The sequence below is a fragment of the Oncorhynchus nerka genome, linkage group LG2 (genome assembly GCF_034236695.1).
Source record: "Oncorhynchus nerka isolate Pitt River linkage group LG2, Oner_Uvic_2.0, whole genome shotgun sequence".
NCBI classification, from domain to species: Eukaryota; Metazoa; Chordata; class Actinopteri; order Salmoniformes; family Salmonidae; genus Oncorhynchus; species Oncorhynchus nerka.
In genome coordinates, this window is record NC_088397.1 from 55,447,322 (window position 1) to 55,472,061 (window position 24,740).

A 24,740-nucleotide genomic window follows, 5' to 3' on the forward strand; every position below is an offset into this window, starting at 1 on the left:
AATGCAGAGGGCACAATGTTTTTGAAAAATCTTTCCAGCTGTCTCCCTTTCGATAACCACTCAGCGTGAAAGGGAAAAATGTAATTCTCTGAACCAGTGGAAACGTCATAAAAGAGGCCTATCCGATTTACTTCTTTATCAGTGCTTGACTTGGACTGAAATAGGTTCCGGTACTCATTTTGAGTGCTGGTACTATTTATATTTATGCACAGGAGCGACACAATATTTTTTTAGCTAATATTGTGGAAAATATGACGTGCTGGTACTCAAGCATAGCTTCTTATCCCTTGCCAAATAGCCTACAGCTGTGTCTGTTCCAAGCTCACTGGTGCAGGATTCTCTTAGGGCCCAGAATATATTATACAATGTTGCAAGTTCGCTAGCTCAAGCTTCCAGCTGGACCCAAGTTATAGTTGATAGTTATAGTTCAAGTTCATGTGATTTATAGGATATTTATATTTTCAGGATATTTTCTACCTGCAGGCTGCGTTGTTTTTATTTGTTGGCTTTACGTATGCTATTTTTACATAGTTGACCATGGCAAAAAAAGTTAAATTTTCATTTAGATTTGGATAGAATTTTGATTAACCACACAAATGATTTTGAGATATGGAGATGTTATTATAAATAAAATGGAACTGTTTCACGAAAAAAAAAAACGGAAAAAAACCTAGATTTAACTAGGCAAGTCAGTTAAAGACATATTCCTATTTACAATGACGGCCTACTTGTAAAGCCTCCCCGGCCAAACCCTCCCCTAACCCGGACGACGCTGGGCCAATTGTGCGCCGCCCTATGGGACTGACGATAACGGCCGGGTGTGATACATCCAGGGATCGAACCCGGATCTGTAGTGATGTCTCTACCACTGAGATGCAGTGCCTTAGTCCGCTGCGTCACTCGGGAGGCCAAATAAGAATATGAAAACCGTATTAGAAATGGTAAGAAAAATTGGCATTTCACATAAAATGTTGCCGACTCCTCGTTGAACTTCAGGAGAGTAATGGAAAGTGTTTTATCTTCTGGTTATCTAGATCCCTGGCGCCCTCTGGGCATTTGTCTTATTTCATAAAGCAAATGCCTAAAGCAATCAGACAGGCTCAAAGCATATAGACAATTTTATCTAAAGTGTGTCTATATAAAGAAAAATACACGTTTACATATTTGGTCGAAAGAACAGACGACTTTCGGTCAACCAAGATTTTTTTTAGTTGGGAACAGCCCTAGACTCTAACCACCCAAGCCATAGACTATTCTCTCTGCTTCCGCACGGCAAGTGGTATGGTACATCAAGTCTGGCACCAACAGGCTCTTCAACAGTGTATATCCCCAAGCAATAAGATTTGATAAATAGCTAACAAAGTAGCTACACAGACTATCTAACCTTGTTTCCTCATTGACCTTTTTATTTTTTGCCTCTGCACACTCACAGAGCCCGATACACTCACTCCATCTGCTCACACACACATAACATCCACATACATTTATACTGATCCTATACACACGCACACCTACTCACATACAAGCTGCTGCTACTCTGTTTATCTTATATCCTGATGCATAGTCACCTTACCCATATACTGTACATATCTACCTCCATCGCTCCAGTATTCCTGCACATTGTAGATATGGTATTGGAACTGACCCTGTATATAGTGTTCGTACTTACTTATTGTGTTCTTATTTCTTATGTTTTATTATTTTCTAGTATTACATTGTTATTGATTATTGCATTGTTGGGTTTTGAGTTTGCAAGGTATTTCACTGTACTGTATGTGAGATTAAAACTTGAAACATTTATTGACTCAGTGGGTTGAATACCTTTCTAATCAAGCTATATTTTTATTTTTCATATACAGTGCATTCAAAAAGTATTCAGACATAGTTTGTTACAGCCTTATTCTAAAATTGAATAAATCGTTTTTTTTTCACTCAATACACAACAGCCCATAATGACAAAGCAAAAACAGTTTTTAAAAAAACAAATGTATAAAAAATTAATTATTCAGACCCTTTACTCAGTACTTTGTTGAAGCACGTTTAGCAGTGACTACAGCCTCAAGTCTTCTTGGGTATGACGCTACAAGCTTGGCACACCTGTATTTGGGGAGTTTCTCCCAATTTTCTCTGCAGATCCTCTCAAGCTCTGTCAGGTTGGATGGGGAGCGTCACTTCAAAACTATTTCCAGGTCTCTCCAGAGATGTTAGGTTTAAGTCCGGACTGTGGCTTGGCCACTCAAGGACATTCAGAGACTTGTCCCGAAGCCAATCTTGCGTTGTCTTGGCTGTTGCTTAGGGTCGTTGTCCTGTTGGAAGGTGATCCTTCGCCCCATTCTGGGGTCCTGAGCACTCTAGAGCAGGTTTTTTTCAAGGATCTCTCTCTACTTTGCTCTGTTCATCTTTCCCTCGATCCTGACTAGTTTCCCAGTCCCTGACGCTGAAAATTATGCTGCCACCACCATTCTTCATCGTAGGGATTTATTTTACCTTTATTTTACCTTTATTTAACTAGGCAAGTCAGTTAAGAACAAATTCTTATTTTCAATGACGGCCTAGGAACAGTGGGTTAACTGCCTGTTCAGGGGCAGAATGACAGATTTGTACCTTGTCAGCTTGGGGATTTGAACTTGCAAACTTTTGGTTACTAGCCCAACGCTAGGGATGGTGCCAGGTTTCCTTCAGACGTGACGCTTGGCATTCAGGCCAAAGAGTTCAATCTTGGTTTTATCAGGCCAGAGAATTTTGTTTCCTTTTAGGTGCCTTTTGGCAAACTCCAAGCGGTCTGTAATGTGCCTTTTACTGAGGTGTGGCTTCCATCTGCCCACTCTACCATAAAGACCTGATTGGTGGAGTGCTGCAGAGATGGTTGTCCTTCTGGAAGGTTCTGCTCACTCTGTCAGAGTGACCATCGGGTTCCTGGTCACCTCCCTGACCAAGGCGCTTCTCCCCCGATTGCTCAGTTTGGCTGGGTGGATATCTCTAGGAAGAGTCTTGGTGGTTCCAAACTTCTTCCATTTAAGAATGATTGAGACCTTTCCCCAGATCTGTGCCTCGACACAATCCTGTCTCAGAGATCTACGGACAATTCCTTCCACCTCATGGCTTGGTTTTTTCTGACATCCACTGTCAACTGTGGGACATTATATAGACAGGTGTGTGCCTTTCCAAATAATTTCCAATCAATTGAATTTACCACAAAGGGACTCCAGTCTAGTTGTAGAACATCAAGGATGATCAATGGAAACATGATGCACCTGAGATGAATTTAGAGCCTCATAGCAAAGGGTCTGAATACTTACGTAAATAAAGTATTTGTTTTTTATTTTTGATAAAATTGCAAAAAACCTGTTCATTAGAATAATGCTGTAACGTAACGTAACAAAATGTGGAAAAAGTCAACGGGTCTGAAAACTTTCCGAAGGTAACTGTGTGTGCATGTACAGTGTATGTGGTTGTGTGTATTCACGTTCCTGTGTGGCCCTGTCTTTCCACTTCTCCACCCAGGCCAGCATCATTGTGCCAGCTCTCCCCTACTCTCTTCCTCTTCCTCTCCCTCACTTCAGCAGGACATCCAGATGAGTGTTTACATGGCTCTCATTTCCAGCGCGCTTATCCCCTGTCTGGAATTTGCCCTGGCCCGGTTTGTGTAAAGTTCACTTAGCTCAGTTGCATGCAGGAGAGCTGAACAGGGAAGCTGGTGTCTCTTTCTGTGCTCTGCAGCAGTGTGGAAAGATGTCAAGAATGTCATTATTTGCTGCGTGTGCCTTACTTCAACTGTTCTCATCAGACCATGAAAAAGCAGTTACAAAACCATCCTGCTTTCTTCTGCAACATTTGACTAAATTCAGTTGCTCTCGGTCGGTGCGCTTTACCGCACTCATCATACTAGCAGCTGTCTTCTCCCTACCACTGACATGCACACACACACACACACACACACACACACACACAGAGAAAAGGACACACAGTTGAAGTTATCCCTCTTTAGTTTGTCCATATATGTATTTTCTGGTAGAGAATCATCTACTTCCTCATCACTTAATGGTAACTGTCTTGGTCTCTGGTATGGATGAGTAGAGTGTGTTTTCACCATGAAAGCATTTAGTTACAGTGAGATCACATTAATGAATGATGGAGATTAGGAGAGGAGCCCTGCCATGTTACAAAGTGTCCTATGGAGGCTCTGTGTTTCATTGTACCACACTTGAGGTCGACCGATTTAATCAGAATGGCCGATTTAATTAGGGCCGATTTTCAAGTTTTCATCACAATCGGAAATCGGTATTTTCTTTTTACACCTTTTATTTAATCTTTATTTAACTAGGCAAGTCAGTTAAGAACACATTCTTATTTTCAATGACGGCCTAGGAACAGTGGGTTAACTGCCTGTTCAGGGGCAGAACCACACATTTGAATAATGTACACATAATAAATGTGTGCAATTGTGTTCACTGTTTCCGGCAATCAGTAATTACTGCTGCATGAAATTCTAAACACAACACAAAGCAGATTTTTACTGCTATAGGAAAACAGCCCTAATGTTGGAAACTAACATTGTTATCATCCAGTCACATTTCGTTTTTTTCCACGCTAAAGCACACAGTATTTTACATACAGCAGGTTTTTAAAGGACTATATCGTTTATTCTGCTTCGTGTTTTCATTTTTGCCATGGAAAAAATATTGCAATACTTGGTATTGTCCCGGCCCTACTCTTAAGTCATCATCTCTAACAGTGTGACCTTCCTCTTTAGAACTTAGCTTTAGTGTGGATTGAGGCCTATACATTTATATTAGTTGTGTTCCTCCATTGTATCCACTTTTCTTTATTTCTATTGTGTATTGTGTTTCAGTGCGCCATTTCGTGGGTGGTCACTTGACCCCTTGATTTTTTAAATATATATTTTTTTACTATTCGCAATTGTTTATACCGCTATAAAACATTGCATGAATCCACTAAGCTTTAGGCCAGAAACAAGTGATAAAATGCCAGAGGAAGACGTGACTATGATGCTTTGTCTCTATGAAATCCAGATGCTGAGCTACAACCTAAAGTCAAGGAGTCAAAGAAATTGTACTTTGCTTAGGAAGTCATCTTATACAATGTGTGGCTCTGTCGCTATCAATTTTATTGATGGTGTCTTCTTATTTAACTAGGCAAGTCAGTTAAGAACAATTTCTTATTTACAATGACTGCCAACCCTTAACCCAGACGACGCTGGGCCAATTGTTCGTCGCCCTATGGGACTCCCAATCACGGCCGATTGAGATACAGCCTGTAATTGAACCAGGGTCTGTAGTGACGACTCTAGCACTGAGATATAGTGCCTTAGACCGCTGTGCCACTCGGGAGCCCAATCAAATCAATTGCTGTAAAAGAGAATATGTATAATTGCATTGAGGGTTCATATAAATGATGTTAATAAAACATATTTTGTAGTGGAATAACATTTGGGGAAATTGTACAATTGTTCGCACTGTACATATCTTATGTTAAATAAGCTTCCATTGAACAATATTATCTGGGTTCTATTGGATAAGTAACTCTCCAACCATGTGATGGCAGTTGATGTAAAGCCATGACAAGTTTTTTTTGAATATTTATTTTGGATCATTAACATAATGCTACACTGAAATCTAACAGTACAGCTCCAACTATCGTCTTATTATTTATGTATTTCAACCAATCATCAGTCATCTGAGTCGGTGCAGTACAAGTTGAGTGCCCTTCCCGATATGCATGCTGAAAGTCCGTAGTTAACTTGTTCTTTGAAAAATACCATTGTATTTTTTCAAACGCAGTTTTCTCGATCTGTTTACTAAGAACAGTGACCCATTAACTTCAATGAACGATGGAGATTAATTGGGTTTTCTGTCCGTAATATCATTTAAGGTCCACCAATGTCTTTTTCCATAGTTTTTTGTCATTTATCTTGTTTCGGTAATGAGTTTAGTCACAAAATGTCTCAATTGACAGTGTGTCCACCGAGCAGCCTGACTTATTTTCCCAATTTCTTGCGTAATTTCTTTGAACCTTACAATTTTCCAATTCATTGATCCAGGGGACTCTAATGAGTCTTGTTGATCTCCGTGGAATTGCAGGAAATGAGCTTCAAAACAACATTTCCCTAGGTCCCTCAAATGAAACAAAATCAAGCTGGTGTTGTATTTAATATAGGCTATGTCAATAAACAAAAAATCTAATGTGAAATAGTGGGTCCTGGGAGAAAATAGGTTGGGAACCCTCTGTACTAAACTATGATCACACCAGCCTATGTATGGGTAAATCCATTTGAATTTAATCACTTTTTGACAGCACCTCTTGATTTGAACCAAACCTTCCATACATATTTTCCCATTGTAGAATTGCTCGGAAAGTAGCTTTTTGGAGCTGAATGCCAAAACATTCAAGAGATAAAGGTGCTCAAAGTTGACCCATTATGCATATCCCACCATACCATGAGACATCCATTTCAAGATCACTGGAAAAGATAAATGGTTGCGATTTATATCATTTTAATTTAAAAGCTTACAAAAAGGGTTGTCAAACTATACTATATATACAAAAGTATGTGGACACGCCTTCAAATTAGTGGATTTGGCTATTTCACCTACACCCGTTGCTGACAGGTGTACATAACCTAGCACACCTCCATGCAATCTCCATAGACAAACATTGGCAGTAGAATGGCCTTACTGAAGAGTTCAGTGACTTTCAACGTAGCGCCGTCATAGGATGCCACTTTTCCAAAGAGTCAGTTGGTCAAATTTCTGCCCTGCTAGAGCTGCCCCGGTCAACTCTAAGTGCTTTTATTGTGAAGTTTAAACATCTAAGAGCAACAATGTGAAGTGGTAGGCCACACAAGATCACAGAACGGGACCGCCAAGCGTGAAGCATGTAAAAAAAATGGTCTGTTCTCAGTTGCAACACTCACTACTGAGTTCCATACTGCTTCATGAAATGGGTTTCTTTGGCTGAGCAGCCACACACAAGCCTAAGATCACCATGCGCAATGCCAATCGTCGGCTGGAGGGGTGTGAAGCTCGCCGCCATTGGACTCTGGAGCAGTGGAAACCCGTTCTCTGGAGTGATGAATCATGTTTTACCATCTGGCAGTCCGACAGACACATCTGGGTTTGGGGGATGCCAGGAGAACGCTACCTGCCCCAATTCATAGTGCCAACTGTAACGTTTGGTGGAGGAGGAATGATGGTCTGGGGCTGTATCCTATGGTTCGGGTTAGGCCCCTCAGTTTCAGTGAAGGGAAATATTAGCACTACTAAAGCGAAGTCCATACATAAATGGTTTGTTGAGATCTGTGTGGAAGAACTTGACTGGCATGCACAAAGCCCTGACCTCAACCCCATCAAAACCTTTGGGATAAATTTAAACACCGACTGCGAGCCAGACCTAATCACCCAACATCATTGCCCGACCTCATATTTTAGACAATTCTGTACTTTCAACTTTGTGGCAGCAGTGTGGGGAAGGCTCTTTCCTGTTTCAGCATGACAATGCCCCCGTGCACAAAGCGAAGTCCATACATAAATGGTTTGTTGAGATCTGTGTGGAAGAACTTGACTGGCATGCACAAAGCCCTGACCTCAACCCCATCAAAACCTTTGGGATAAATTTAAACACCGACTGCGAGCCAGACCTAATCACCCAACATCATTGCCCGACCTCACTAATGCTCTTGTGGCTGAATGGAAGCAAGTCCCTGCAGCAATGTTCCAACATCTAGTGGAAAACCTTCCCCGAGGAGTGGAGGCTGTTATTGAAGCAAATGGGGGACCAACTCCCTATTAACGGCCATGATTTTGGGATGAGATGTTTGACAAGGTGGTGTCCACATACTTTTGGATGATGTAGTCTATTTCATAATTTCAACAACAACAAAAAAGTTTTTAAAACATTACCATTGTTTTACCTTTTAACATCAATTAGAAAAAAACAGAAATTCACATCACATATCTTAGCTTAGACCCTAGTTGATACATGTAATATTGGGCCCCCGAGTGGCGCAGCAGTCTTTGGTACTGCATCTTAGTGCAATTCCTGATTCAAATCCAGGCTGTATCACATCTGGCCGTGATTGGGAGTCCCATAGGGTGGCGCACAACTGGCACAGCGTCGTCCGGGGCGGCTGTCATTGTAAATAAGAATTTGTTCTTAACTGACTTGCCTAGTTAAAAATGTATTTGTTTGGAGAAGGCAACAGACCACAAGCTCTGTGTCTTATGGATCCTGTTTTTAAAATCGACAACATTGTCCATAAAATGCTTTAACGTGATTGAGAAAAACTATAATTAGACTCCCCCTGCTGGTCTGAGATCAGTCTTTGTTGTCTGTGAAGCTGGCCACACAGCACGGCTCTTCTCTGGCACTGACCCAGAATCAGCCTGTAACTAACTGGCACTGACTGTTCCACTGTCAGAAGAACACACTGCTGTGGGAGAGAGAGGGTTGACTCTGCATGGTAACAGACAGGACACACACACACTCCCAGTCAGTGTGTGTGGTGACACCGACGAATAGCGGAGCTGAGCGCTAATGTGGCTCTACCAGTCTGTGGAGATGGAGAAGTTTCGATGGAGCATCTTCAGGACTGTTCTGATAAGGATCATTGTTCCTGCTCCCTGGGAGATGGAGGATGTTGCTGAGCAGGCCAATGACTGCAGTAGTTTTGGGTTGATGGAGAGGATCTGTTATACAAGAGGTGTGGCATAGGGATGCGCCTGCATATTTGTGTGTGTGTCTCTCTCTCTCCCCTCTTGTTATTACCATGTCTCTTCTCATTATGCCACTATTCCCTTAGCCTATGCTGCTGTACAGCTTGGAAAGTGTGTGTGTGTGTGTGTGTAACAAACATTTGACTGTAGAGTAGATGTGAAGTGTGTAAATGTGGGTTTGTGATTTGGATAATGTCTCGCCATCGACCCGTGTGTGTGTTGTTTAACATCCTGGCCATCTCTGACTCAGCAGCACCGTCACAGCGGCAGGAAAGTGGGTCAGTTGTGCCCGCTCCAAGGGTCAGAGGAACAGGGTGGAGGGGATTGATAACAGAAGTACAGTTGGAGGGATGGTTGATGTGAGAGGTGTGCTTGAGGAAAGGGAAGAAGAGCGATTTGGGTTTAATAGGCTACTATATGAGGAAGTATGTCCAGTGTAAAGCTTGGGCAAGGTTCAAAAGGATAGGAGGGGAAGGATGATTGTGAGACTATTGTAGCAGGTCCTTGATATCATCAACATGAACCAATGTCCTGTTTTTCTAAACCTTGGGAACAAGGCTGTAACGTGGTGGTCTCAGAAGTGGTAATTCCATCTTTGTCTTGTGCTTTAGATCATCTCAAAGCTGACCTGGCTATTTGATCTGTGTCTGTTGTGAGGAACATAATCATTATAATTAGAGAGGTTAATTAAGGAGGCTTAGAGGCCTGTGATTACCGTACTGCACTGATGTCTTAATCAGAGTAGGTACACGTCTAGGTGGTGTTGACTGACATCTGCCACCTAGTGGCAGTGCGGAAAACTGGTACTTTAGATTTGTGTGTGTTGTAAAATTGTTAGATATTACTGCACTGTTAGAGCTAGAAACACACGCATTTTGCTACACCCACAATAACATCTGCTAAACACGTGTATGTGACAAACACATTTTGATTTACTAACTAAACTCCACTGACTATACACAACTTGGGAGAATTAGTCAAATAAATCATCTCTCGTGGTCAATGAGAAGTGTGTATGAATCCATGATGAAGATCAGTGCAGAACAGTTGGACATCAGGAGACGGACAAAGAGGTTAAAATATGCTTCTGCAGACTAATCCCAGGGTTTCTCTCGCTGTCTGTCTCTATCTCTCTCGCCCCTGTGTCTGGACCACAGAGAGCAGAGCCCAGTAGGCTCCAATATTATCACAATGTGGACTGGGGAGCTTTATCAAACAGCCTTTAATTCAACCTCAGCTGTAGCTTATTTACCCAATAGAGAGAGACAGAACTGAAGGAGGGAGGGTGGCAGTGGAACAGGTTGAGAGGGAGGGAGAGAAGTGCCAGGAGACAAATAAGCCTTATGTCATTTCTTCCAAGGAGATGCTAAACAGGAAAAATCAAGGTATCACACCTGTGATCTTCACACTGTGGGTGTTTGGGCCAGTCATATCAGCATACCTACCCATTGAAGAACGTGATCACTGACTATCTGCATTATTCACACTCCCTCAGTAACGTGTGCTTGTGTCGTCACAGTCCATGCATGTGATACAGTGTGAAAGATCTTTATCTCAGAGAACCTTCACAGTAAATAGTGTGTGTGTGTGTGTACCCGTGAACTGTGAGAGCCTTTCCGACCAGCTTCAGTCTTAATTTCTCCCCTCACAGATCAAGGCAATGGCTATACATGCGGAGCTGGCACAATGTTCTCACTAACTCTTTACTTCGCTCTGATTTTCTCATCTGTCTCTTCTGCTCTCTATACCTCTCCTTGAAGTTATGTTCTCTTCTCTCTCTCTCTCTCTTTCTCTTTTTATATATCTCTCTTGGCAGTGGCCCCTGTAGCCTGGGGACCTGGTTTAAATCTGGGAGCCAATCAGTGTTGCTGTCATAGGAGAGGAATGCAGCACTAGGTCTTAATGCGACCTCTCAGTAAGGAAGGCTGTATGATTGAGAGTTAATTACTTCCAGAATAACCCCACCCACCAATCAATCTATACTGATGACCTAACGTGCAACAAGATACAACTGATTAGGCATAACAATATATGCTTTAAAATAGACAAAAGGGATACGTTCACTGGAATGGAAAAAAAACGGACTGTCCTATAATGTCTCAACTATAATGTCTCAATGACCAATTGTGCTATTTTGTGTTTTTTTTTTTGCAAATAATATTTCCGCCATCGTTTCCTATGACTGAAAAGAGCCTCTGGACATCAGAACAGCGATTACTAACCTCAAACTGGATGATGATTTTTCCTTTAATGAGTCTGATGCGAAGGAGATACTGCTCTTTTCGGACCAGGCCCAAATCCCAGTCATCCGTATGAATAGGAGAAGCCGTTAGAGGTTGAAGAGCCAGATGCCTGGCAAGACTGCATTGGCGATGGGATAATCCGCCTTTACCCTCCATTCTACTGGTGAACGTGTGATACCTGGAGAATAAACTGGATGTTCTCCGTTCGAGACCATCCTATCAACGGGACATTAAAATCTGTAATATTCTATGTTTCACCGAGTTGTGGCTGAACAAGGACATGGATAATATACAGTTAGCTGGGTTTTCCTGCATCGGCAAGACAGAACAGCAGCCTCCATCAGGGGGGTGGTGTGCGTATCTTTGTCAACATAATTTGGTGTGCAATATCTAATATTAAGGGAGACTCAAGGATTTGCTCGCCTGAGTTCAAGTACCTCATGATAAGCTGTAGACCACATTATTTACATAGAGTTTTCATCTATATTCTTCGTAGCTGTCTATTTGCCACCACAAACCGATGCTGGCATTAAGACCACACTCAACAAGCTGTATAAGGCCACAAGCAAACTAGAAAATGAACACATCCAGAGTCAGCACTCCTAGTGGCCGGGGACTTTAATGCAGGAAAACTGAAATCCATTTTACCTACAGTAATTTCCACCAGCATGTCACGTGCAACTGCACGAAAAAATAAACTCTAGATTACCTTCACTCCTCACACAGAGACGTGTACAAAGCTCTCCTTCGCCCTCCATTTGGCAAATTTGACTATAACTCTATCCTCCTGGTTCCTGCATACCAACAAAAACTCAAATAGGAAGTAACAGTGACTCGATACGGAAGTGGTCTGATTAAGCGGATGCTAAATTACAGGACTGTTTTGCTAGCACAGACTGGAAAATGTTCTGGAATTCATTCGATGGCATTGAGGAGTATACCACATCAGTCATCGGCTTCATTAAAAATTGCATTGACAACGTCGTCCCCACAGTGACCTTACCGACATATCCCAACCAGAAGCCATGGATTACAGGCAACATCCGCACTTAGCTAAAGGCTAGAGCTGCCACTTTCAAGGAGCGGGACACTAATCCGGACGCTTATAATAAATCGCACTACGCCTGCCGATGAACCATCAAACAGGAAAAGCGGCAATACATGACTAAGATCGAATCCTACTACACCTGCTCTGACACTTGTTGGATGTGGCAGGGCTTGCAAACTATCACGGCATACAAAGGGAAACCCAGCAGTGAGCTGCCCAGTGACGCAAGCTTACAAGACAAGCTAAATCGCTTCTATGCTCGCTTCGAGGCAAGCAACACTGTACCATACATGAGAGCATCAGCTGTTCCTGATGACTGTGTGATCACGCTCTCCGTAGCCGATGTGAGTAAGACCTTTTAAACAGGTCAACATTCAGGCACTCATAGCATGTGCTGACCAGCTAGCAAGTGTCTACACTGACATTTTCAACCTCTCCCTGACCCAGTCTGTAAGACCTACATGTTTCAAGCAGACCACAATAGTCCCTGTGCCTAAGAACGCCAAAGTAACCTGCCTACATGACCACCGCCCCATAGCACTCACATCTGTAGCCATGAAATGCTTTAAAAGGCTGGCCATGGCTCATATCAACACCATCATCCCAGAAACCCTGGGCGTAGTCCAATTCGCATACACCTTAACCAAATACATTTAAACTCAGTTTTTCACAATTCCTGACATTTAATCCTAGTAAAAATCCCCTGTTTTAGGTCAGTTAGGATCACCACTTTATTTTCAGAATGTGAAATGTCAGAATAATAGTAGAGTGATTTATTTCAGCTTTTATTTATTTCATCACATTCCCAGTGGGTCAGAAGTTTACATACACTCAATTAGTATTTGGTAGCATTGCCTTTAAAATGGTTTAACTTGGGTCAAACTTAGCCTTCCACAAGCTTCCAACAATACGTTGGGTGCATTTTGGCCCATTCATCAGCTAATTCATGAAGTGGTTGGGTGGAAACCTGGTTATTGTGAAAGAATGATGGCAAATGTTCAACTTTATTTCTGGAATAAAGTTATATATGTGGGATATAAGAAAGAATCTCTGTCGCTCGTCATTTATATATTGGGCTCCATTTTAACAAACCGTACGCAACGGTAAATCTACGGGCAGGCGCTATAGGTTAAGGTGTGTGTAAGAAATATTTGTACTATTTTCACAATCACAGTTATCCGCGCACTTGCTACGTTTGGAGCAAAAGGGCTGTATTTTGATGAATAAACAAGTTGTGGGTGTGTCAAGGCTTGGCCTCTCAAGGGCCTATCAGAACGTGCTGCATGGCAAAACATATGGGTGTTTCAGTTTATGTATTGCCTTGGAATCAACTAATCAACCAATGTTACACGGAACCCAAACCGCCTGCGCGTGTGCGCCACCCTACACCAAACGCGATCACGACACGCAGGTTAAAATATCAAAACAAACTCTGAACCAATGTCATTAATTTGGGGACAGGTCGAAAAGCATTAAACATGTATGGCAATTTAGCTATTTAGCTTGCACTTGCTAGCTAATTTGTCCTATTAAGCTAGCTTGCTGTTGCTAGCTAATTTGTCCTGGGATATAAACATTGAGTTATTTTACCTAATATGCACAAGGTCTTCTACTCCGGCAATTAATCCACACATAAAACGGCCAACCGAATCGTTTCTAGTCATCTCTCCTCCGTCCAGCCCTTTTCATCTTTGAACTTATATGGTGATCGTCATCTACACCTTCATAGTATTAACACGACCACTGGCAAAACAATTTGTCTTTCAATCACCCACGTGGGTATAACCAATGAGGAGATGGCACGTGGGTACCTGCTTCTATAAACCAATGAGAGGATGGGAGAGGCAGGACTTGCAGCACGATCTGCATCACAAATAGAACTGACTTCTATTTTAGCCCTTGGCATCGCAGACGCTCGTTGGCGCAGGCGAACAGTGTGGGTGCAATAATTGAATAACATGGATTTCTAAAATTATGTTTCGATGCTCGCGCACGCGACGTGTCCGGTCTGGTCAGCATGTCAGTCTGTAATCGTTTGTTAAATGGCTTACAGAAATGAAATAACAAAATGTAGACCTATACCATCTTTGCTAAATACGTTAACTTCAACCCATTTGCAGTCCACATTGTTCTAAGTAATTGCATGGCTTCAAAGGCAAATGGTGCTATGCTTTGAGAACTGAAATACTGGTGGCTGTTGTGACTGATATCCTGCAATAATTGGCTGTTGAGACTATAGTTTCTGTTGTTATTCTTGGAATTCACTATGCCTATTGTAAATTGCATTTAATAAGCTAGATTAAATTAATTATTGATAAGGCCTAAAAAGAGAACGAATAATTCTAATCAAATTCTAAACCAAATGAAACAACTTGTTTTAAATAGGCTTACAGGCTTACAGGCACCAAAAATGGCTCCCTTTGGGCATTTAATATTAAAACAAAGCAGACTATGGAGGGTTTTATGCACATCCAAAACGAGACCTGCATGGCTAAAATAATGTGGGCCTGCCTACAATGCATAGATAAACAAAGGAATGTCAGCTCACTGTTTTACTCCTCAAACTTGATATTTTAATAAAGCTTTGGTGATTAAGATGTATATCCAAGTTGTCTCGGGAGCCAAACCCTTTATTGACAGTCTAGACCAGTGGTTCCTAAACTTTTTATAGTCCCGTACCCCTTCAAACATTCAACCTCCAGCTGCGTACCCCTTCTAGCACCAGGATCAGCGCACTCTCATATGTTGTTTTTTGCCATCATTGTAAGCCTGCCACACACTATATGATACATTTATTAAACATAAGAATGAGAGTTTTTGTCACAGCCCGGCTTGTGGGAAGTGACAAAAGCACAAATAATAATATAACAATAATCAATTATTTTTCTCTTTATTTAACCATCTTGCATATAAAATCTTATTTGTTAATTGAAAATTGTGAATAACTCACCACAGGTTAATGAGAAGGGTGTGATTGAAAGGATGCTCAGAACTCTGCAATGTTGGGTTGTATTGGAGAGAGTCTGTCTTAAATCATTTTCCACACACAGTCTGTGTCTGTATTTAGTTTTCATGCTAGTGAGGGCCGAGAATCCACTCTCACATAGGTATGTGGTTGCAGAGGGCATCAGTGTCTTAACAGCGCGATTTGCCAAGGCAGGATACTCTGAGCGCAGCCCAATCCAAAAATCTGGCAGTGGCTTCTGATTAAATTCAGTTTTCACAGAACCACTTTTTGCCATTTCGATGAGGCTCTCTTGTTCGGTAGGTGGAGTGCAGGCAGGGCATGAAAGGGATAACAAATCCAGTTTGTCTCATCCATTTGGGGAAAGTACCTGTGTAATTGCACACCCAACTCATTCGGGTGCTTCGCTGTATCACATTTGACATTGTCCGTAAGCTTGAGTTCATTTGCACACAAAATATCATACAATGATGTAAAGACCTATGCATTGTCCTTGTTAATGCAGACAGAGAAGAGCTCCAACTTCTTAATCATAGCCTCAATTTTTGCCAGTCGTGTGAGAAACTCATCATCATGCAAGAGGTCAGTCAAGTGAAAATGGTCAGTGTAGAAAACTTTAAGCTTGTTCCTCAATTTTTTTAAAAACGTGTCAATACTTTGCCCCTTGATAACCAGCGCACTTCTGTATGTTGTAAAGGCGTTACATGGTCGCTGCCCATAGCATTGCATAGTGCAGAAAATACACGGGAGTTCAGGGGCCTTGCTTAAAAAAAGTTTTCACAAACATCTTTTCAAGTTGCATTCCCTTGGCCGCAAGAGCCTCTCGGTGGATGCTGCAGTGTACCGTGTCGTCGGGAGCAACTGCTTGCACGCGCATTACCACTCCACTATGTCTCCCTGTCATGGCTTTTGCGCCATCAGTACGGATACTAACACCACCAAAGTCCATTTGATATCGCAAAGCTGTTCAGTACTTAAAAAATATGCTCTATACCAGGAGCTGCGCCAGGCTCGTGTCAACAGTGTTGTCTGTTGACTCATCCAGTTGTAAAGCATAGAATTCACTGGCTTGTGTGTGAAGCAGTAATTCTTTCAAAACATCTGCCATGTCACTGATGCGTTGTGAAACAGTGTTGTTTGATGGGGTCATTGTCTGGATAGTTTTTTTTTGCTTTTTCCCCCAGTATTGTCCCAGCCATATCCGCGGCAGCAGGAAGAATTAAGTCAATCACAATAGTATGGGACTTGCCTGTCCTAGCCACTCGGCAGCTCACCAAATAAGACGCTTCTAGCCCATTCTTATTAATGGTATCTGTTGCTTTTATACATGTCTTACTACACGAAAGTCGTGTTAATTCTCGCTCATAAGGGGGCAGTAGCTCTTCGGCTGCATCAGATTCACAACTGTAAGTGTCCATGCTAGCTGGGCTAACAACAAATGTAGAATTACTGATGCTAGCATTGGATGTGCTCGTGGAAGCAGAACAACTTGTCATCGACAGGTGCAGGTGTAGTACTGCTGGTAGTAGCAGTACTACCAGTAGAGCTGGTATGTGTCTCTATGGACGCGGGCCTTACTTTTTAAAATAATTTATCAATGTTCGAGCAAACGGAATGAGCAGCAGCTATATTTGGCTACATACGGACCGTTAGTGGAATTCCCGCGAGAGAGTAACGGTTAATGTGATTGGATGTTAATTATTTGACTAGACTACCTGTGTTTGACATTGTGTTATTTCTCTGAACACTAGATGGTTTAATTTTGTTTTTGGCAGTGAAAGGAGGCTAATCAGGCTAGAAAAAAAAATCACACAAATGTATAGCCCCATTGGAAAATATAATTTAATTTAAAAAAAATATTTTATGTGAATCACATTTTTATTTGGCGTATCCCAGGTTGGAAATACCTGGTCTAGACTACTTTGCGATTGTATTGGGCAGACAAAAAAAAAACTTTGAGAGGAGGGGAGTAGGGTGTGTATGTGTGTATATATATATATATATATATATATAAAATATATATATAAAATATTTTGGTTGATCTTAAATATCTCTATTAGTGCTGCACGAAACTAGCACTTTGGATCATGTTTTTAGGGACACACCTCAAATATTACCACACCACCCATTTGAGCACAAGCGAGCTGATATAAGACAGGTGAATTGCTGAACCTGGTGTTAATGATGGAAAATGCCAGTGTGCCAGTTTTTACATGACAAAATTGCAAACTAACGTGTGTTTGACACTAGCACCGTCTTAACGCCAGCCGAAAATAGAGCCCATTATGTGTATAGTGCAGCTGGCAGGCCAGCAGGAAAGGAAGTCAGCCGTGGCATTGTCCTTTCCCGGGACATAGCTGATGGTGAACCTGTATGGCTGCATGGAAAGGTACCAGTGGGGGATGTGGGCATTGGAGTCCTTTATCCTGTCCATCCACTGCCGAGTGCCGTGGTCCATCTCCACTGAGAACTTCCGGCCAAAGAGAGAGTACCTGAACGAATCGAAAGACCACTTGACTGCCATGCACTCCTTCTCCACTGGTAAATACCAAGCCTCTCTCGGCAACAGCTTCCGGCTGATGTAAGGAATTGATCATGTCATTTCAGATACGTGAAGCTAGCCTGATGATATCTCTCAATATTTGCCACCGTTAATTGGATATTTGAGTGATATAAAAGGGAACTATTCCTGACAAGTGTAAGTGGTTTAGGTTAATTTTCCTTCCTTTGTGGGCGCTCTGCCTGTCAAGCATCAAAAGGGTGCATTTGCAGATGTACTGTTAGCTGATAACGTTCACTTTGCAAGCTACTGGTAGAAACGTTGTACAGTTGGCTAAACATAGTGGTAAGGAGACCTAATGTACTTTTTCCCCCAACCAACATAGGCTTACATAGCGAAGTTGGCTAACATTATCCCCTTTTGTTTTTAAGTGTTTAATCACGATGTCAAGCTCATTCCAAAAGCATAATCTCTAATGAGGCAAATGTTGCTTGCTTAGCTATCTAGCTACATGCCAAATGAATAGGCTACCCTCACATATCTGAAATGATATCATCAATAAAAAGTGATAGTGATGATATTAAAACAAAGCAGCTCTAACAATTTATTTAACAATCCCTTGAAAACAGCATGTACTATAGTTGTCACTGTTTTTTTGCGGAGCTGTGGGTCTCCTCCCCCGAGCAGCCAAATCAAACACATTGCAATGTATTGTGACGCGTATTGATAGCGACCTATAAATTACTCTGTCACGTTTGCCATTCCTCATCTGCTGATCCAAGGCCTGTGTTGTGTGCCCGTGGCCTCAGTTAAACAATAAGTCATTTAAGCTAGAAATGATAATCCCTCTCTCTCTCTCTCTCCATCCCAGGTCTTGGATTTAAGGTGACATTCTATGACTACATTTTCCCCCAACAGAGTAAACAAATCCATCAATAATACAGCTGTGTATATCAGCAGCCATTTGTTGTGTGTTTCAGTGTAGACCAGGGTTGGGCAACTTTGATGGGGGTGAAGGCCACAAAACATATATGAAATCACGATGGCCGCAGTGGCTCGTGGGTCTGTGTACCCACATCCCCCGCCCCCCCATATTCTACACATTTGACCATTGGGTGTAGATAAAATGTGTGTGTGTGTGGCGGGGCAGTGTTACACTAGCTTAATCCCTTAGATCCTTATAGAATATTTGATTATAGGGCTGTGTTTCCCTTGCCTGTCTCTTGATTAATCACCCCTGGTGAAAAGAGGTGTGTGTGTGTGTGTGTGTGGTTATGAACAATGATATTATTATCCCTTTGTGTGTGGTTTCAGGTCAGCTATACAATGATTCATTTTCAGTGGAGGTAGTAGTGTGCACCTGATACTTTAGCAGATATTCATTAGTTGTACCAGAAACCCGTTAGAAAAACTGTGTCAGGAACGCTACAGCAGTCCTGATGTGGCCTGATGTGTTTGTAGTTTTCCAGTGGTCCAGCCGGGGGCAGCAGACCAGGCTCGCTATCTGTCACCACTGCAGTATGCATGCTAATCCCATTGGTGTTGCCATGGCGACAGGGCCCAGTGGTGACGCAAGAGAGGTCTAATGAAGTGGAACGCAGAGGGCAGTGTTGAGCCGAGAGATGTAAGTAGAGAGACAGACACAGGCCTAGAGGAAGGGCGAGAAAGAAAGGAAGAGAGTAGTACACTTATTTACAATGTGCTTATCACTATCTCAATAATTCAATAAGTATGGTGCATGTTTTGTCATTCATAGTTGAGACCATTTACTCAGTTTATTAGGTACACCCATCTAGTACCAACTCGGACCCCCCCCCCCCGACTCCAGAACAGCCTGAATTATTCAGGGATTGCAAATGTTGTTATCAAGGGACCTAATGTGTGCCAGGAATTCGCCACACCATTAGACCTGTACCGTTGACAGCAGGCAGGATGGGGCATGGGCTCATGCTGCTTACGTCAAATCCTGACTTTGCCATCAGCATGACGCAACAGGAACCGGTACTAGGCAATGATTTCCACTCCTCCTTTGTCCAGTGTGGCTGATCGCATGCCCACTGGAGCCGCTTCTTGTTTTTAGCAAATAGGAGTGGAACCCGGTGTGGTATTTTGCTGCAATAACCCATCCGTGACCAGGACTGATGAGTTGTGCGTTCCCAGATGCCGTTCTGCACACCTGTTGTACTGTGCTGTTATTTGCCTGTTTGTGGCCTGCCTGTAAGCTTGCGCGATTCTGGCCATTCTCCTTCGACCTCTCATCAACGAGCTGTTTTTGCTCACTAGTCTGCCGCTGACAGGATGTTTTTTGTTTGTCGCACTATTCTGTGAGGCCGGACGTTTCTGAGATACTGGAACTGGCGATCATACCACGCTCAAAGTCGCTTAGGTCACTTGTTTTGCCCATTCTGCCGTTCAGTTGAACAGTAACTGAATGCCTGTTTTATATAACAGGTCACTTGTTTTGCCCATTCTGCCGTTCAGTTGAACAGTAACTGAATGCCTGTTTTATATAACAGGTCACTTGTTTTGCCCATTCTACCGTTCAGTTGAACAGTAACTGAATGCCTGTTTTATATAACAGGTCACTTGTTTTGCCCATTCTACCATTCAGTTGAACAGTAACTGAATGCCTGCTTTATATAACAAGCCATGTGAATCACTGTCTGTAGGAGCGAGCCATTTTTGTGAACGGGATGCATGTTCTGTCTGTCAGAGTGGTGAGTAACAGGCAAGCAGTTATGAGGTAAATCAGTACCAGGAGAATGACTGGGAGCCCTGATGGCCCTGGTGACCATGCCTTTAGCGTAGTGACAACTCTCTCTCATTAAATAACAGTATAATTCGGTGTTCCAGCAGAGACTAACGCTTAGGGAGAGTTTCAGCTGCTGGTAATGAAGGCCTTGATCTAGTATCAGATTATCCCTGATCCTAACCTTAGCAATCACGGGTGGTGAAATATATCTGATCTAGGACCAGTGGTTAGGGTCAAGGTATAAATCCTCCATGTAGCCTAGCTCCATCCCACTGCTGCTCCTTTAATTGATTAATGAGCCTGTCGTTAACCCTGCTTCATTAGGCTATCCAGAGGACACACTTAGCAGGACAAAGTTTGACGTGAACATGCTGAAGAGTTCATTGTATAATTAGCCATTTCTGCATTCAACACTAGTACATGGTGGCTCAGTCAGACGAGACAGAGGATACTGTAGTTGTGTGTCCATACTCAAACCCTACCCACTGTTGGGGGGCTTAAGGATATCTGCAAGGAGGGCTCTGTTTGGAGGAAATATATTCACTAATCTGGTTGAGGGATTTAGGGGACCAACTGTTGCCTCTCACTATTACCCTTATTTCTCTCCAGTGTGGTTTGTTGGGCCTGGCAGCCTGGGACTGTGGAGTTAAGGAGAGGGTGGTGGTGACATGCTGTCCTGAAGCTGTGTTTTGTAGTGAAGAACATTTTGGGCTTATTGATGATATCTCAGAGATACAGCGAAATGGGCCATTATCTGGTCCAGGTTTGTTAGGGTGTGTCCTATTAAGGTGTGGAACAAGGAAGCTAGTCTAGCTAGCTTATTAGCCCTACTGGCATACTGACCTTGTTGTAGGATCCTCAGTGTCAGACAGAGACTAACAGTAGATTGACCTGGTCTTACATAGCAGGCCATGTCAACTGTCCCTTTGTTGTCATGCTATTGTACAGACTGTCCTGTCTTCCCATAATGTAGTGATGCCAATGGACTGTCCCTACCAGCTGAGAGACTCTGAGGGATTCTGGCTGCCCTTGTCTTCTAGCAGCAGGCACATTATTTAGGCCATTAGTGATTAGCTCAAGGACGTGGTGCTACCGCTCATCTCACACTGGGCTCTCTGCGGTCAATGACTCATGAAGTCAGCAGAACAAGCACTTTCTAGAGGTGTGTGTGTGTGTGTGTGTGTGTGTGTGTGTGTGTGTGCACATGTATACACACAGTATGTTGAGTATGGGAATGTACCTGTTTGTGTGTGCTCCTGTTTGCCGTTTGATATCATCTTCAGTAGAGACAGATAAATCTGTTGACCGATGTTATCGGACGATATTATTAGCCTTTCACAGACATATTTGTATCTGTCTTTATTCCACAGATAAAGCACCGATATTACAGTGCCTTCGGGAAGTATTCAGACACCTAGACTTTTCCCCACATTTTGTTACGTTACAGCCTTATTCCAAAATGGATTAAATAAAACAACATCCTCATCGATCTACACACACTACCCCATAATGACAAAGTGAAACAGGTTTTACCAAATGCACAGCAAAGTGAAAACATATTTGACCAAATGCACAGTACCAGTTATAAGTTTGGACACACCTACTCATTCAAGGGATTTTCTACTATTTCTACTATTGTAGAATAACAGTGAAGACGTCACAACTATGAAATAACACGTATGGAATCATGTAGTAACCAACAAAAGTGTTAAACCAATCAAAATACATTTTAGATTCTTCGAAGTAGCCACCCTGACAGCTTTGGACACTCCAAACATTTGACTGGTACTGTATTAAAAATCTAAAATGGATACCTTATTTACATAAGTATTTAGACCCTTTGCTATGAGACTCGAAATTGAGCTGGGGTGCATCCTGTTTCCATTGATCATCCTGACGATCGTGGAGTGCTGATGGTGGTGCCAGCCTGTTCAGACGGGCAGGCTAGCTGCGGGTCTGTCATGGTCAGACTGCTGCTGGAACTGTCCCGTTTGTTTGTGTCTAAGACTATCCATTGGCCTGGGGAAACTGTTTTAGAGGTTAAGACACAATGATATGCCTGGATGGGAGAGGGTGGGCCAAAGCCAGACTTTACTTCCAGAGAAGGCATATGGTAGAGGGCACACACACAGCTGTAGGAGGTTTTCAACGGGGGGAAATAATGTTATCATTCATGCAGGGACAAATCTCAGAGCATCAAAGCAATTGACACTTTCCAGTGGCTGGGCCCAAAAGCCAGAGGACAGAGAAGAACAGGATGAGTTTAAGGAAAGGCCATTAACTTTAACACAGTGGTGACACTGATGACTGGTATCTGTCACAGCAGGAGAGGAGATGTGGTGAGGGAGGTTCTCACATGACTGGGTGGATGAGTGCAGTAGCCTTCATTGCAGTACACTAAGAGCAGTGTGCTAGAAGTCTGTGCTAGGCTTGCTACCTTAATCATTGTATTAGAGGCCTATGGCTTTATTTACCAGCGGAGTAGTCCTGCACAGTGATGCGCACACACTGTTTCCATGGCAACACAATCTGGTGGTTTTAATTCCGATAAGGCCAGACAAATGGCTCAGCAGCATCCAACCATTCAAAGATTGTGGTTAGAATGTACAGTGCTGTCAAAGTATTCACACCCCTTAACTTTTTCTCACATTTTGTTGTTTTAGAGCCTGAATTTCAAACACAGATTTAACCACAAAGACCCGGGAGGTCTTCCAATGCCTCACAAAGATTGGCACCTATTGGTAGATGGGTAAAATTAAAATAAAAACAGTTATTGAATATCCATTTGAGCATGGTGACTAAAACCGTTACAGAGGTGAATGACAGTGATATGAGAGAACTGAGGATGGATCAACAGCATTGTAGTTACTTCACAATACTAACCTAATTGACAGTGAAAAGAAGAAAGTGCAGAATTCTGCCTGTGCGGAATAAAACATTCCATAACTTGCATCCTGTTAGCAACAAGGCACTAAAGTAATACAAATGTGGCAAAGCAATTCACTTTTGTCCTGAATACAAAGTGTAAGGTTTGGGCCAAATCCAATACAACACATTACTGAGTACCACTCACTGTATTTTCAGGCTTAGTTGTGGCTGCATAATGTTATGGGTATGCTTGTAATCATTAAGGACTGGGGAGTTTTTCAGGATAAAAAATAAATGGAATTGTGCTAAGTACAGGCAAGAAGACAGTGAATGTTCCCGAGTGGCCGAATTACAGTTTTGACTTAAATCTACTTGAAAATCTATGGCAAGACCTGAAAATGGTTGTCTAGCAATGATCAACAACCAATTTCACAGAGCTTGAAGAATTTTTTAAAAGAATAATGGGCAAATGTTGCACAATCCAGGTGTGGAAATATCTTAGCGACTTACCCAGAAAGACTCAAAGCTGCAATCACTGCCAAAGGTGCTTCTACAAATATATTTATTTTATTTAATTTTCAACAAATCTGCAAAAAAAAATCTAAAAACATGTTTTCACTTATGGGGTATTGTGTGTAGATGGGTGAGAGAGAAAAACTGAATGAATCAATGTTGAATTCAGGCTGTAACGCAACATGTGGTGTAAGTCCATGAGTATTAATACTTTCTGAAGGCACTGTATCTGTCAATCACACAGAGGGATCTACATCATACAGAAGCACAGAACCTCACACACACAATAAAAACCATGGATCTTATTGGAGGTCAGTATCCCTCTGTCCTCCTGCTTGTTCTGATGGGATTTTGTCATTGAGCTCACTGAATCATTGCACCACAGTATACAAAAATGCACTGTAAAAAAAAAACCTGAGTCCATGGCAAAAGGTAGTGCATGTGCTCATCATATCACAGCATATGTTAGCATGTGCGAACGCTCTCCCAAGGACTGTGTCGCTGTGACGTGTCAAGAGGAAACCGCTTGGCTCCTCTCTCTCTGACGAGCATTGTGTGAGCGGCTAACAGTTAGCCTTTCCACTGTGTGTCTGAGAGACAGATGGCCTAGCTGTGGGAGGGGTCTAAGCCACCAGGCAGCACTGGGACGACGGGACTGACTGGCTACAGCCCGGGAGAGAGGGAGCTAGCCAGGTACCCCTCTGAGTGACTATGGAAGGTGTGCAATGCAGTGTCAAACAGACGATACAAAGACCAAGAGAAAGAAACATGGATAGAGAGAGATCAGTCTAGTCTACTCAGTTATATTATGCTTATTCATGTCCGACTGGTTTCTATGGACGTGATGAAATGGGCTGAGAGTTGCGTTCACTCGAAATACACGACAGCCGTGTTTGGATTTGTCGTTGTTACATGGCATCTGTATTCCTGTGATGTGTTGTGATGTACTTAACACACATCTTCCTGTTTGTCTGGCTGTCTACAGGAAACAAGCTGAATAAGGACCTGAAGCACTATCTGAGCCAGCGATTCCAGAAGTCCTCTCCGGACCACGAGCTGCAGCAGACCATCCGAGACAACCTCTACCGCCACGCCGTGCCTTGTGAGTAGCACACCCTT

General features: G+C 42.5%; 1 protein-coding gene across 8 annotated transcripts in view; it reads left to right on the forward strand.

Moving 5' to 3' along the window:
* Positions 1 to 24,740, forward strand: part of magi1b (membrane associated guanylate kinase, WW and PDZ domain containing 1b) — a 211,425-nt gene that overhangs the window by 86,039 nt on the left and 100,646 nt on the right. For all 8 annotated transcript variants that reach the window (XM_029674813.2, XM_029674845.2, XM_029674829.2 and 5 more), the window contains exon 2: positions 24,607 to 24,723. In XM_029674813.2, coding sequence (XP_029530673.2) covers positions 24,607 to 24,723 — 117 coding nt within the window. The remainder of the gene's footprint in view (positions 1 to 24,606; positions 24,724 to 24,740) is intronic.